Source organism: Tachysurus vachellii, chromosome 6 (assembly GCF_030014155.1).
Source record: "Tachysurus vachellii isolate PV-2020 chromosome 6, HZAU_Pvac_v1, whole genome shotgun sequence".
Taxonomy (NCBI): domain Eukaryota; kingdom Metazoa; phylum Chordata; class Actinopteri; order Siluriformes; family Bagridae; genus Tachysurus; species Tachysurus vachellii.
The window spans coordinates 12,081,156-12,094,948 of NC_083465.1; the positions used below are offsets into that span (position 1 = coordinate 12,081,156).

The 13,793-nt window shown below is 37.7% G+C and overlaps 1 protein-coding gene across 1 annotated transcript in view; it reads right to left on the minus strand.

Moving 5' to 3' along the window:
- Nucleotides 1-8,265: 8,265 nt before the first annotated feature.
- gfra4a (GDNF family receptor alpha 4a) overlaps nucleotides 8,266-13,793 on the minus strand; it is a 78,394-nt gene continuing 72,866 nt past the window's right edge. The window contains exons 7-8 of the mRNA XM_060871357.1: nucleotides 10,638-10,822; nucleotides 8,266-10,297 (exon numbers count right to left, since the gene is read on the minus strand). Of these exons, the coding sequence (XP_060727340.1) occupies nucleotides 10,163-10,297; nucleotides 10,638-10,822 (320 nt within the window). The 3' untranslated portion in view covers nucleotides 8,266-10,162. The remainder of the gene's footprint in view (nucleotides 10,298-10,637; nucleotides 10,823-13,793) is intronic.

Sequence of the window (13,793 nt, forward strand, 5' to 3'; positions counted from 1 at the left end):
TTAATGTCTAAACCGCTGGCCACCAAAGTGAGTACACCCCTAAGTGAAAATGTCCAAATTGGGCCCAATTAGCCATTTTCTCTCCTCTGTGTTGTATGGCTCGTTAGTGTTACAATGTCTCAGGTGTGTTAAATTTCACTCTCACGCTCTCATAATGGTCCCTGTAAGTTCAACATGGCACCTCATAGCAAAGAACTCTCTGGGATCTGAAAAAAGAATGGTTGCTCTACATAAAGATGGTGTAGGCTATACGAGGATTGCCAAAACCCTGAAACTGAGCTGTAGCACGGTGGCCAAAACCATTTAGCGGTTTAACAGGACAGGTTTCACTCAGAACAGGCCTCGCAATGGTCGCTCGCCAAGTGCACATAGTCAGCATCATATCCAGTGGTTGTGTTTGGGGAAATAGAGGTATAAATGCTGCCAGCATTGCTGCAGAGGTTGAAGGGGTGGGGGGGTCAGCCTGTCAGTGCTCAGACCATACACCGCACGCTGCTTCAAATTGGTCTGCATTGCTGTCATCCCAGAAGGAAGCCTCTTCTAAAGATGATGCACAAGAAAGCACGCAAACAAGAAGACAACCAGACTACGGACATGGATTACTGGAACCATGTCCTGTGGTCTGATGATCAGGATAAATTATTTGTTCAGATGGTGTCAAGCGTGTGTGGCAGCAACCAGGTGAGGAGTACAAAGACAAGTGTGTCTAGAGTCAAGCATGGTGGTGGGAGTGTCACGGTCTGGGGCTACATGAGTGCTGCCGGCACTGGGGAGCTACAGTTCATTGAGTTAACCATGAATGCCAACATTTACTGTGGCATACTGAAGCAAAGCAAGATCCTCTCCCTTTGGAGACTGGGCCACAGGGCAGTATTCCAACATGATAACGACCCCAAACACACCTCCAAGATGACCACTGTCTTGCTATAGAAGCTGAGGGTGAAGGTGGTGGAATGGCCAAGCATGTCTCCAAACCTAAACCTTATTGAGCTGTGGGGCATCCTCAAACGGAAGGTGGAGGAGCGCAAGGTCTCTAACACTCACCAGCTCCGTGATGTCGTCATGGAGGAGTGGAAAAGTCAACCTGTGATGGCAGTGCTGGTAAATAATGGTGGCCACACAAAATATTGACACTTTGGGCCCAATTTGGACATTTTCAAGCGGTTTAGACATTAATGGCTGTATGTTGTTATTTTGAAGGGACAGCAGATTTTCACAATCTGTAAACTCACTACTTTACATTGTAGCACAGTGTCATTTCTTCAGTGTTGTCACATGAAAAGATATAATACAATATTTACAAATATATATATATATATATATATATATATATATATATATATATATATATATATATAAAATGTATATATGTGTATATGTATGTATAAAATCATCAAAAGAAGTGGAAACACTACTGTTATTTCCTTCCAGGTAGAAAAGTATCTGGAGCCTGTTTTAAGAAACGTCCCTTTGTGTCAGTATTACTCTATGGATTATACACTGAGCTTAAACATTCAGCTGATTAGCCACCAAAAGAGAGCTACAAAAACACTGGAGTTTTACCTCAGGAAATCTACATGAACTGTGCACCATGACTTGTGTGGATGATGAAAACTATCTTACATCACTATGCTAATCAATGAGAAAAGTATTTATTGTGGATAAGTTTCAATCTCAGACACTTCTCAGTATTCCTAGTTTAACCTCTGAACAGAGAGGCTTCTGTGTCACAGCACTAGATTTCCAGAATGAAAGAGATCACCAAGATCTTTCCCACATCTGCACTTTTGCAATCACTCCAAAACACCATCATTAAATATTTCCTGCACTTTCAAATAATTGCTCTTTCAAATACTTCACCATAGGGTCCTTTTCAATCTATTGCAGTCCCTCAGCAGTCCATATATTATTAGTAATTGTAGCAGTAGGTTCTCCACATCTGCATTTTAAAAATCACTCTACAACACCACCATTAATGGTGTTAATGTTCTGCATTCCCAGTCAACCTAGTATGAATAGGTAATCAAACGGCACTGTGGGTAATGTAGAAAACTATTAACCACAGTAAAAAATAGAACCTGTTGAAAGATGTTTAAACTAAAAAATCAACCAGTTGTTCAAATTGCAGTTTCCTTTCATTCTGATGGACTAGATACTGTATATTGATTAGACATGAATAAGTGAATAAACTTGTTAAAAGCTGTTTCCTAGTTACATACAGGCCACAGGGAATCTAATAAAGGTTAATAAAACTGTTGCATTCTTCTTTTATGATGCTTTTTCTGACTTGAACTGTGAATTACTTGTTTGTTTTGGGGTGTTTTCCCCTTCTGTCTCATTTTCTTCAGGAAGATTCTTAACTGAGATAAGTTCTATTGATTGACTTGGCCCTTTCACTTTTTGAAGTCCTTAACTGATGAAGTCCTTTACTGTGTTGTCTGTGTTTTGGGTCATTATCTTGTTGATTGATGAAATCCCGATTTAAATTGGATGCATTACTCTGTAAATCAGAAGACAAAATGTTTCTGTAGACTTCTGAATTCATTTTGCTGCTGCTATCATCAGTTACATCATCAATGAAGATTAGTGACACTGTTCCAGAAATATTCATGCAAGCCCAAGCCATGACACTACCTCCAGAGTGCTTGACTGTTGAGTTTGTATGTTTTGGATCGTGAGCAGGTCCTTGCTTTATCCATGCTTTTGTTGTTTTTCATCACTTTGGTAGAGGTTAATCTTGTTTCCGTATCTTTTATGGCTAATCTCTGTATTTCTTTGTAAATTCCAGTCTGGACTTCTGATCCTTACTTCTGATGAGTGGTTTGCATCTTCTTCAAAAGGAGGATTGTGATGCCTTCACCTCTGCCCTGTGAAGGTTGTTGGTGATGTGACTGACTGGTGTTTTGGGGGGTTTTCATCACAGCTCTCATGATGATTCTGTCATCAGCTGCTGTAGTTTTCCCTGGCCCAATTGTTGGATGTTTGGTTGTTAGTACATCGGTGGTTTCTTTCAAATTGTTTACGACATTGTTGTATTGGCAATGCTTGTGCAATGGCTCTGATTGATTTTTCCCTCTTTACTCAGCTTCAAAATTTCAAAAAGCACTGATAGACATTTAGAGCTATTAATTGTTTAAAAAAATGATTCTAAGATTGTATATGAGACATGAAGGAGCTACAAATACATTGGAGTTTTACCTCAGGAAATCTACATGAACTGTGCACCATGACTTGTGTGGGTGATGGTGTGAAATGTGGGTGATGGTGTGATCTTACCTTGAGTGCTATGCTAATTCAGGAGAAAAGTATTTATTGGATAAGTTTCAATCTCAGACACTTCTCATTATTCCTAGTTTAACCTCTGAACAGAGAGGCTTCTGTGTCACAGCACTAGGTTTCCAGAATGAAAGAGATCACCAAGATCTTTCCCACATCTGCACTTTTGCAATCACTCCAAAACACCATCATTAAATATTTCCTGCACTTGAAAAACATCATTCAGATAATTTACCTAATATTAGTATTAGTATTTGTATTATTAGAATATTATTAATAATACTATCACTTCTCTCAAAACTGAATTGCATGATATTAATCTCCTGCACAACCACATCCCTGGATTCAGGTCTAATAATTGGGCAGACTACCGAAGAACAATGAACTCATTGTCATATTCCTGAAACCAGTTTGAGACTGTTTTTGCTTTGTGACATGCTGGAAGTGACCATTAAAAGATGGTAAATTGTGGCTATGAAGGAAATAGTTTGTGGCATTCGAGCGAAGGTTGATTGCTATTAACAGTTCAAATTGTGCCAAAAACCTCTCCCACACCATTATACCACCTCCACCAGCTTGGACTGTTATAAGGCAGGTTCTCTTTCTCTCTCTCTCTCTCTCTCTCTCTCTCTCTCTCTCTCTCTCTCTCGTTATTTATTTATTTATTTATTTATTTATTTATTTATTTATTTATTTATTATATTATTATATTAGATTAGTCAGGGGTTATGTTAACATTTTAACATACCTAAAATGAATGTGTTAATTTTCTTATTTTGAGGACATGTTTTATTAATGCTGAACCTTTTGGTTTATGAAACCTCAATGTAAAGACTTACTATTTTACAGCCTTCTTTGAAATATTTATGCTCGCAGTAACTGAATATGACATCACTTCACACTTCTAAGTCACGCTGTGTGTTAACGCTACCTGCCATCAACACCTGGGGTTCGGGGATTGTCATAACAACTCTCGTAGTAATTCTGCCGTATTATGACAAATTACCCATGACCTCTGCAGGCATTTGTGTCAATGTTGCTCTAAATTCCTGAAAGAAATGCAGCTTATTTTGTGTGTCTCATTAGCAGTTTGTTGGGCTTCCTGCCATTCTCTTCAACGTGCCTCCTCTCTAGAAGAGTTGGCTCCAATTAGATTCAGCGCTGTAAAGGTGTGATTTAGAGAGGAAGCTGTCAGACAAATGCACATGTCTCTGTTCATCCAGGTTTGCAAGCTCTGCAGCAACATAATTGGACAAAAATGTAGCACAATTTAAATCTATCTGAATTTGGCAGAGATAGTGTGTGTGGTGTGTGTTTAATGATATATTGTAGTTGTTGGTATGATTTTCTGAAATGTTCTCAGCAGGTAAATGAGAGTTGAGAGCATAGTGAGAAAATTGTACACATCAGTATTCAGACCTCTCATGTAACTACAGACTTAGACACTATTCAGGCAGTAGTGCAGCGGCCATCACACGTGAAATGGGGTTTCAGTGGTTGTGTATGTGATCTTGAGCTTACGTTGATTTTCTTTGAGAAGTAATAAGGAGCACTATCAGTTTAGCGCTTTACAACAATTCATTGTAACCATAATGCTGAAATTAATTAATTGCATTGTCTCTGTGAAATCCATGAAAAAGAGACATCCTGATGGTTGCATATTAATAATATAAACTAATGTTATGAACAACAACCATAGCAGATGAGTTCTTGGACAGCTTATACTTTAATTAAAAATGAAATTAACCAAATAACAATAGCACATTAAAATATAATCGTGTACATACCAGTTAATTCACACAAATGGTTTGATTTTGTGACGCCATGCACTATATAACATTTCACAGCCAGTCCATCACTTGCTGTAACTCTCTCCAGTAGACACAGCATTTTTATCTCATGCCTAAACATCATACATTCTTCTCAACTTCTAATTCATTGTGCAAAATTTTTCTAATTCGATGTTCTGTATAAAAGTCCTATTTTGCTGCTGCATAATGAGGATGGAAATTGTATTGTTAAATTAATGTGATGATTGATGTGTTAATTACATCAAAGACTATTCATGTTGTAAAATATCACAACTAGCTGACACTTATTAGATGTTTATTTCAATGCTTGCTGTATTCTCATTCATACCGTATATCATCAGATTAGGTTTTCTTTTTTATTCGTTTTCTGTTCAGTTGTCTTCTGCTTTCATGTTACATTGTATTGCAGTTGACAGCAGGAAATAGAAAGAAGCCTTTTCTATTCCCAAGTAACCAAGTTTGTGTACAAGAAATTTTTACTTTTAGAACATTTTGGCAAACTCTAAGGCATGTTCTACACACAGGCAGTTTTTTATTTTATTTAATGTGAATGGTTGGTCCAAAAAAATCTACCTAAACTCCTGTGTAACTGACTAAATACTGGACTATTTTGGGATTGAAGATGAACATAGTGTTCTAGTCTATAAGCAGCTTCCTTATTACTCAACCAGCAAATGTACTAATAGGCAACATTTGAATTATTCCAAAACCCCATGTGCATGGAATATTTACTCACTACACTTGTTCTTCTAGGATTAGCCATGTTAATGAAATCCAGACTACTGGCAGCTAGTTTTCAGGCACTGACAGATTTTTAAGTTTAACAATGTTCAACAACTTCAAAGTTGTTGACAACTTCAGCAAAGTTTAACAACTTCAACTAGGAAGCTACTATGCATATTTATTCAAACTTTTCCCCCCCAAGTATCTAAAACTTCTCCTGAAGTTCGATTTTAATGGCCTTTAGTAACAAAACTGTCCCAGATTTAAAATCCCACACCTTTTGTTATAGGAAGTTACATAGGAAGTGCAAATCTAAAGTATAGTACCTAACTAAAAAAAGTAATAGAAATAATCTTTTGATTCTTGAATTCTTAAATCACAGCTTACTGATGCACTTTATTTCAGTGTTTAGACTTTTGCAATATGGTTCCTTAATTAATGTCTAAATAACTTGGCAGAATGTAATTGAGTGTCATCACTGTAGCACTACACACAAATGTGTAGATCAGTGGTTAAGGTGTTGGACAACAGCTCAGAAGGTTGTAAGTTTGAACCCTAGGTCCACTAAGCTGCCACTGCTGGGCCCTTGAGCAAGGCTTTTAACCCTCAGCAACACAAAATGAGATACGCCATGTGGATAAGGGCATCTGCCCAGTGGCAGAAATGTAATATAAAAATACTAATCACTATAATAAACCATCTGTGTGACTTACTAATATTAAATGTCCATGCAGACAAAACCAGAAAGTCTTGTTATTGACTTTGAACCACTGTATGGTATCTATTTAAGATTGTCTGTCCATCACTACTATGCTAAGAAAACTTTAACAACTTCTTTTCTGATTCTGGATATTAGTTGCTAGTGATTTAATAGTAAAGGTAAAAGCACTGATTTTATTATTTTACAGTAACTCACTATGGTTTGGTCTGCATGGTTATTTCTTATTAGTTAAACCGTAATAGCCATAAAGAGTTAAACATCTGTGTTATTTATATGTATCAGTACCCTTACTCTGTCATTACAGAAGCATTCATTACTGTAAAATGATATAATCAATCCTTTACCTTTTACCATTTAATTGGGTAACAAGTTGTTACAGTTTTGGCAACACAGTAGACAGTCTTAAAGATGAACAGACATCTTAATTGGGTACCATACAGTGGTCCAAAATCACTTCAGGCTGCATAGAAATTCAATATTAATAACTTTTTATCGTTACACTTTACTCAACAAGTAATTTATTATAGTGGTTAGTAAAATGGTAAAAGATTAATTACTGATATGTTGTGTGAGTACTTACACAAAAATTATGAAACTGTATTGTAAAGCATTGGCAGCAAGTTGGCAGCTAGCAGAGTGATATTACTGTTAATATGGAAAACCGACGTTCAAGTGAATAATATAATCGGTCAGAATTTTCAACAGCTGTACTGTTACATTGTTTGAGGTGACACCATGCTTCCAAGTTTAAAAGAAATCTCATTATGCTTTATTTAATATAGCTACCTAATGATTTTTTTTATTTTGGCAGGTTTCTAAATGTAATCATGGCTGATATATCTAAAGATTTCTGATTGGTGTCTTGCTATTCAGGGACTGGAAATTCAAAAAGTAGGGCTGTTATTGTTAATGATTACATTTCTTGCTTCATTGACAGTATTTTTGTTTGACCTTGGGACAAGAAGTTGTTTTAAATTTCACACTTGCTGCCGGTTTCAGATATAAAGGTGGGAGTCTAGCTGACGGCTTTTCTTTCTTCATTCAGAGACGCTGCTGTGTCTGATATTTTTTTTTATTTTTTTTTTTTCCTTCAAATTTTGCATGGAGCTACACAGTCTGGACAGAATTATGGACCCACCTTCATCCAAAAGTATATATGAAATGCTGCCTTGAAATATGGACAAAATTACATCTTAGTCTTATCCTGCTAATGGAGAGCAGTAGCTTTAATCTTCAAATTGTGCAAATGATGCTCCATCCTGCTTCCTCCAAAGATAGTCATGTTTCCTGCCTTGCATTCAGAAGGTAGCTATCGACTGCTGAGGGTTTGGAATATGGACATGCAGGCCACATAAGACAGAAAGGACTACATTTAAACAATTTCAGAAAATATGCATTAAGGGAATAGATGCAATAGTGTTTTTTTATTTGACTGTTAAGCTGTTGTTTGTTGTTGGCCAGAGCTAAAGTACAGCAGTGTTTGCTGACCCATAGCCTGGAGACATATTCAGCCCAGCTACAGACAGGCGGCTATGCAAAGGTTAGACTCCAGCAACAACAACAAGAACAAGAAAATGGGTGTTACCTCTTTTTCCTCTATTCTTTTTTCATCATTCTCACATTGTATGCTGAAGTCTAAAATGTAACTTTGAAAACACGCTTGATGCAGTTTGTACATCTTCATATGGCAGCTTTATTTTTCAAGAAATTACAATTATATTAAACAAACCCTGCCACTTGCCAACACCATGTCCTTTTTTGTGTCCCAAAAAGATGATTGGTCAATAAATTTTGCAGTAAGCAAAAAATTAAAAGAAATACGGCTCCTGCATATCAAATACACAATAGCTTTCACTTTGTTGAGCTGTGCTTCATTTTACATTGACTGCTGATGTCTTTAGATTTCCACATCCACAGGCACTGACTTCCGGAGTCCATGCAGCCAACTGTAAGTGTTTTAAGTGCTTGTGTTTTGCCAGTGTGTGAAAGTGGATAATGACATCCATAAGCTGAGAGAAAGTGATGCTGTCATCTAATAGAAATTATTTGTGTGACTAATTCTTGTGGACCTTCTTTAAAAACAACCATGTTTAAAAGGCATTCTCAATGCCACTGTGTTGCCTGATCATTAAGTACCTAGTAGCGTGTGGCGCCTCAGTCTTGCTGTTGAGGACTGGGGATTGTGTAGGCCACTGAAGCAATAAAAATTTGCTCTCGTTTTCCTGGAGCCGTTCAGCAACAACATGAGCTGTGTTATATGATCAGACTGAAAGTATCTGTGGAATCATGTTATCCTCAATCTGATCCTCCGACAGTGCATCATGATGCGAAAATTACCTGGCTTCATTTGACAAGAAGAAAAATTCCTGTCCTCAGAGTTCCAATTTTGACTCGTGATGTGCCATCTTTGCCTTTGCTGCTGGTCTTTGACAGTTGTAGCTGGTAAGTGGAGGATTGTGAGCTCACACAACGGGGTTGATTTGTGGCTGTGGCTTGTCTGTTTGCTTGAAAGAAATCTCCCAAGAGATCCCGTGGATGAACACACTGGGTAGATCTAATCACTCATAGTTGTTTTGCATTTCACACAATTCTCGATAAACCAGTGTAACAAACCCAGGACTAAATCCATTTGTGAGATGTGTATCTATCACGTCTAGCAACACCAATCATGCTGCAGTAGCCACCTTGGTCTCGCATTTAATATATTCAGTGTTTAACTGAACAGTAAGTGTTGCTGTTTGGTCACCTGGAACATGACATATAGCTTAGCAGAAGGTTTCTTTTGTGTGAAGGTGGGAAACGGGTTTATAAACTAAACTAGCAGTTCAGTGTAAACTTTTGTGTTGTATCCCAGGATGTGTGGGCTACAGAGCATTCGATGAAAAACAAAAAGTGATTTTCCACTCATAATTCGCTTAATAGATCAAATACATGGCAGTTCATTAAGTCTGAGGTTAAAGCAATGGTGTGTTTGCAGACATCACCGAAGACAAAAATCATGACTGTAACAAGAGGATATCACTAATGATATATGAACATTTTCAACACATTACAAAAATAAAGCACATCATATTATTTAAACATCCCTGCGATCTTTCTGTGAAGAGTCATCATCACCATAAACATACATGTGAATGATTACAGCTCCTGAATGACACTGATCACTATGCGTTGTCCCTCATGCATGCTGCAGAACTGACCCGATTCATCAATACTGATGTACCAAAATCACTGTATCTAAAAAAATAGGTATTGAAATAATAATGATTAAGGACTACATGATAAGCCACAAAGTTATTTCATTTTTTTGTTTTTTTTGTTGTTGTTTTTTTAAACACAGGCCTTCATAGAAAGTTTTATACATAGATATACACACATACATAACACATATACACACTCTTCACTGCAGTTCAGTCTCAGGTATCAGTCATAGAACTGTGCTCAGAAAATAAACCACTACTTCACATTGTGGGCTGGAAACTTGGGTTGTAGTCTTTTTTTGGCTAGTTCTCTCTTTTTGTGCTCTTATATTCATTTGTCTATTTTCTCACCAGAGGGGTTTGATGAAAAGCCATCACACACTGTCTCTACCCAACTCCATGCTGCTGAGCTGTGATTGGCTGGCTTGATTCTAGAAATGAAAAGCCAGCAACAGGATGGTGGGGAGGAAAGCTGTCATGGCCAGGTCAGTGCATCCAGGGCTGCTGTCGTACAGATCAGGTAATGGAAGGGTAGAGTCACTCAGAAGTCTGTCTCTCTCATTCATCTGAAAGAAAAGGGGACAGAGATGCACAGAGGGAGAAGGGCATTTAGCTCCATGATGCATACAAGTTTGCATGTCTGTTCATGTCATTTCTGTTTGTACTGATATTCTGTCTGTTCTGTCTGCCTTGTCTTCTCTTGTTTCTTCTTTCAGTTGCTTTGTCTACCTCCTTTCATTTATCATCACGCCCACTGTTTTACCCTCTGGTCACGTATCTTACAACAGTAGAGTAACTTGCGCAGCAGGAACTGACCTACATAAACCTCAACCATACACTCACATACATATACACAGACAGAAACTACAGCACACAGGATCTCCGTGTGACAGAGGATTTGTTTACCTGGGTGGGTATTTGTGGATGAAATATATTCTGCTGGCTCTCCGCGTTAATTGAGATGATGGTGGTGGTTATGGTACTGGTAGCTAGGTGTTGATTGGGAGTGTTGGTCCTTGGACTAGCTGACCCTGGCTGGTTAGCTGCAGATTTGGAGTCAGTATCGTTGCCAAAGGCGAGGATAGCGTTTTCTGGTTTGGGGAATGTAAGGAAAAAAAAAACAAAACAAACACAATCTCAGTGCTTTAGATTTTTTTCTTGCATCAGTTTGCTCTGTGGTTAACCTGTGTTTCTCTCTCATGTTTCTCAGAACACCAGGCTCAGGATGCAGTCAAGGGACTTTTTTCCAAAAAAAAACATACAGCATATCCAGAGCACAGTCAATGAACAACAGATCAATAATCAGTAGAATAAGTGGTCTCTCTTGCACAGAATGTCTTGTGTAGATATAAAGGTATGAATCGGTTCTTATGTTGAGTTTAATAAGGTGTATCAACAGATGACTGCTGACTGCTTTCCATTTTGTCAGGGATGACCAGTGAGAGCTGGCTAAGTTTTAGTCAGTTTTTCAGTTTAGAATAAATTATAGATTTTGTGCAGAAATAACATTTAACACCTGACAGTTTGGTGCTGAAACAGCACACGGTAGTAAACTCCTCAGTTTAATGATCACTTGCCAAAGCAACCTTCTTGCGCACATGTACATATTCTTTAACTGACGTAGCTCTTGAAAACATACAACTAAATCTGAATTGTTTTTAGATACTTAGAGATAGTATGAGTAAAAAACCATTATGTCATGTGTCCAGTTTTCAGCGAGGGAATACAACATGCATGCCCTGACAGCTGAGTGTGAAAAGACACTCAAATCAAATTCAGAATATTACTGTGAGACTTGAACCTTTTTGAATATTTACACCATTTATGTAAGATTTTAACAGCCATTTCAAATCCATGTTTGAAAGATCATGTGTGTTTTTCATACACGGGTACCCCATTCATGTAGATATGACTAATAAGAATAAGATATTATAACAAGTGCCTGTGAGCGTTACCAAGATGGCCGCTGAATGAACAGAACTAACTACAGTACAAGCACACTGGCATAATGCAGAACCTGAGGACTGCAAGAGCTTCTATAGATGTTTACTCTCCGCAGCACTGCCTGATTTCACAAATGAGTCAAGCTCCTCAATAAAAAAAAGGAGATGTTGTGAGCGGAATCAGGAGGTGGAGTGAGTACGGCGCTGGAATGTATAAGCACTCTGGAGCATTTTGTCGCAAGATAATGAAAATGCTTGCTGGCCTAGTGAAATCTTCTGTTGCACAACATTGCACATGTGAGAGGTCATAAACACAGAGGGATTTCAGACATACATGTTTGTGGTTATGTTATTATAATTAAGTGAATGGTTGCACATTTCAGTGTTCTTCAGGGGAATGCAGCATGTGTGATCTGACAGCTGAGTGTGAAGTGTTAAAATGAGCCGGTAATGAATAATCCATTACACATGCATAGCTGTTCTGGTAAAACAGAGAACATAGAAGTTAAAAAAAAAAAATGCTTCCCCACCTAAAATGTTAATGTTTTAAATTGCCTTTAACCACAGGTAAAAGCATAATTGACCAGCCAGTTATTTACTCCTCTATACATAGAGAATTGACATAGAATTGTACTTATCTTGCAAAATTACAGTAGCTGAGATAACCAGCTGTGTTAACACAACATTGTGCTAATGTGTCCATCTGATAATTAGCTTAACTAATACAACTTTGAACAGTAGATATTTGAGTTGATTAGATTGATAATAAGCTTGCTAACTTTAGGTAAAATATTACATCATGTTGCTAGGTCTCAAATTCAAATGGAGGTGTTTATGGTGTGATAGTGAGAGACAAAGCTACAGATGGGATATAGTGATGACTAAATTGGGTTAATTTAGTGATGACTTCTGGCTTAATCAAATTCAAACACATTTGTAAAGATATTGTGTATCTGATCAGACAACATGTGATAACATGGCTATTTTAGACATGACCTGGTGAGACTGGTATTAAGACCATATGCCTACTTCTCTATAACGCACACACGACTCCAATACATAAAATAAAGAATTTATCTTGACGTGTCATGCAGAGGAAATTATATGAAAAAAGTCCTACATATAAATCATCAGATATTAGGATGATTGATACATTGATATTATAAAACTACACTAGACTTTGTATACGTGATAATCTTAGTAGCTGCAGTAGTGTAATGCACCACACTGAAGATGATGTTGAAGATGATAACCAGTTACCTTTTACACCTGTGAGCTGCATGCTTCATGGTGGAACTGAACACTGAGGTTCAGTCTCAGCGAATTTTCACTCTCCAAAAAAAAAATTACTCCCCCAAACCCCAAATACCTCAGCTGCTTTCTGCGCTGATCTTTGCTTTTCTCCTCTTTGCAATTCTCTGACTCTTTGCACCATTAGTTTTACTGCAGGGAGCCAAATTACGTGCAATTACTGAGACATCAGAGTCAGCGCTTAGACTCAAGTGAATACACACCCACTCTCTCACAAGCCAAAGCCTCTGACAGTGTGTGTGTGTGTGTGTGTGTGTGAGAGAGAGAGAGAGAGAGAGAGAGAGAGAGAGAGAGAGCAAGCACAGGAGTGCAATTAAAATATAGTCACAGACATGTCAGAAATAGAGACTTGCTGGAAACAGGAACTCTCAAGGCTTGTATGTGGACTCTGTGATCACTTCTCACTATTGCCTCTGAGTTAGCACTACTGCACGCAGCCAAGCTACACAGTTTCCTGCCACTGAGCTGTGAGTCAAAGGTTCCAGGTGAAAAATGCTTTGTCACTGTTTCTGTGTGTCATTGCACGGATGGACAATTTTAACCTCAACCTTAACAACAGTTTTCTGGGCTCATTATGAAGTTAGGACTAAACTTTATAAAAGCATCACAAAACAAATTCATATTGTAAAATATAAGTAAAATAATTGTGATTGTGATGCCTCTGAACTAGATTTAAGGGCTTATGCTAAGAATTTACTTTAAGAATGATGTACGTAATGTTGTTCTTGTCTTCTTGTATTGATCCTTCTTTGGTGCAAAACGAATAGACATAAAAATGTAAATAACTCAGTGGTTTAGGGCATTTTGC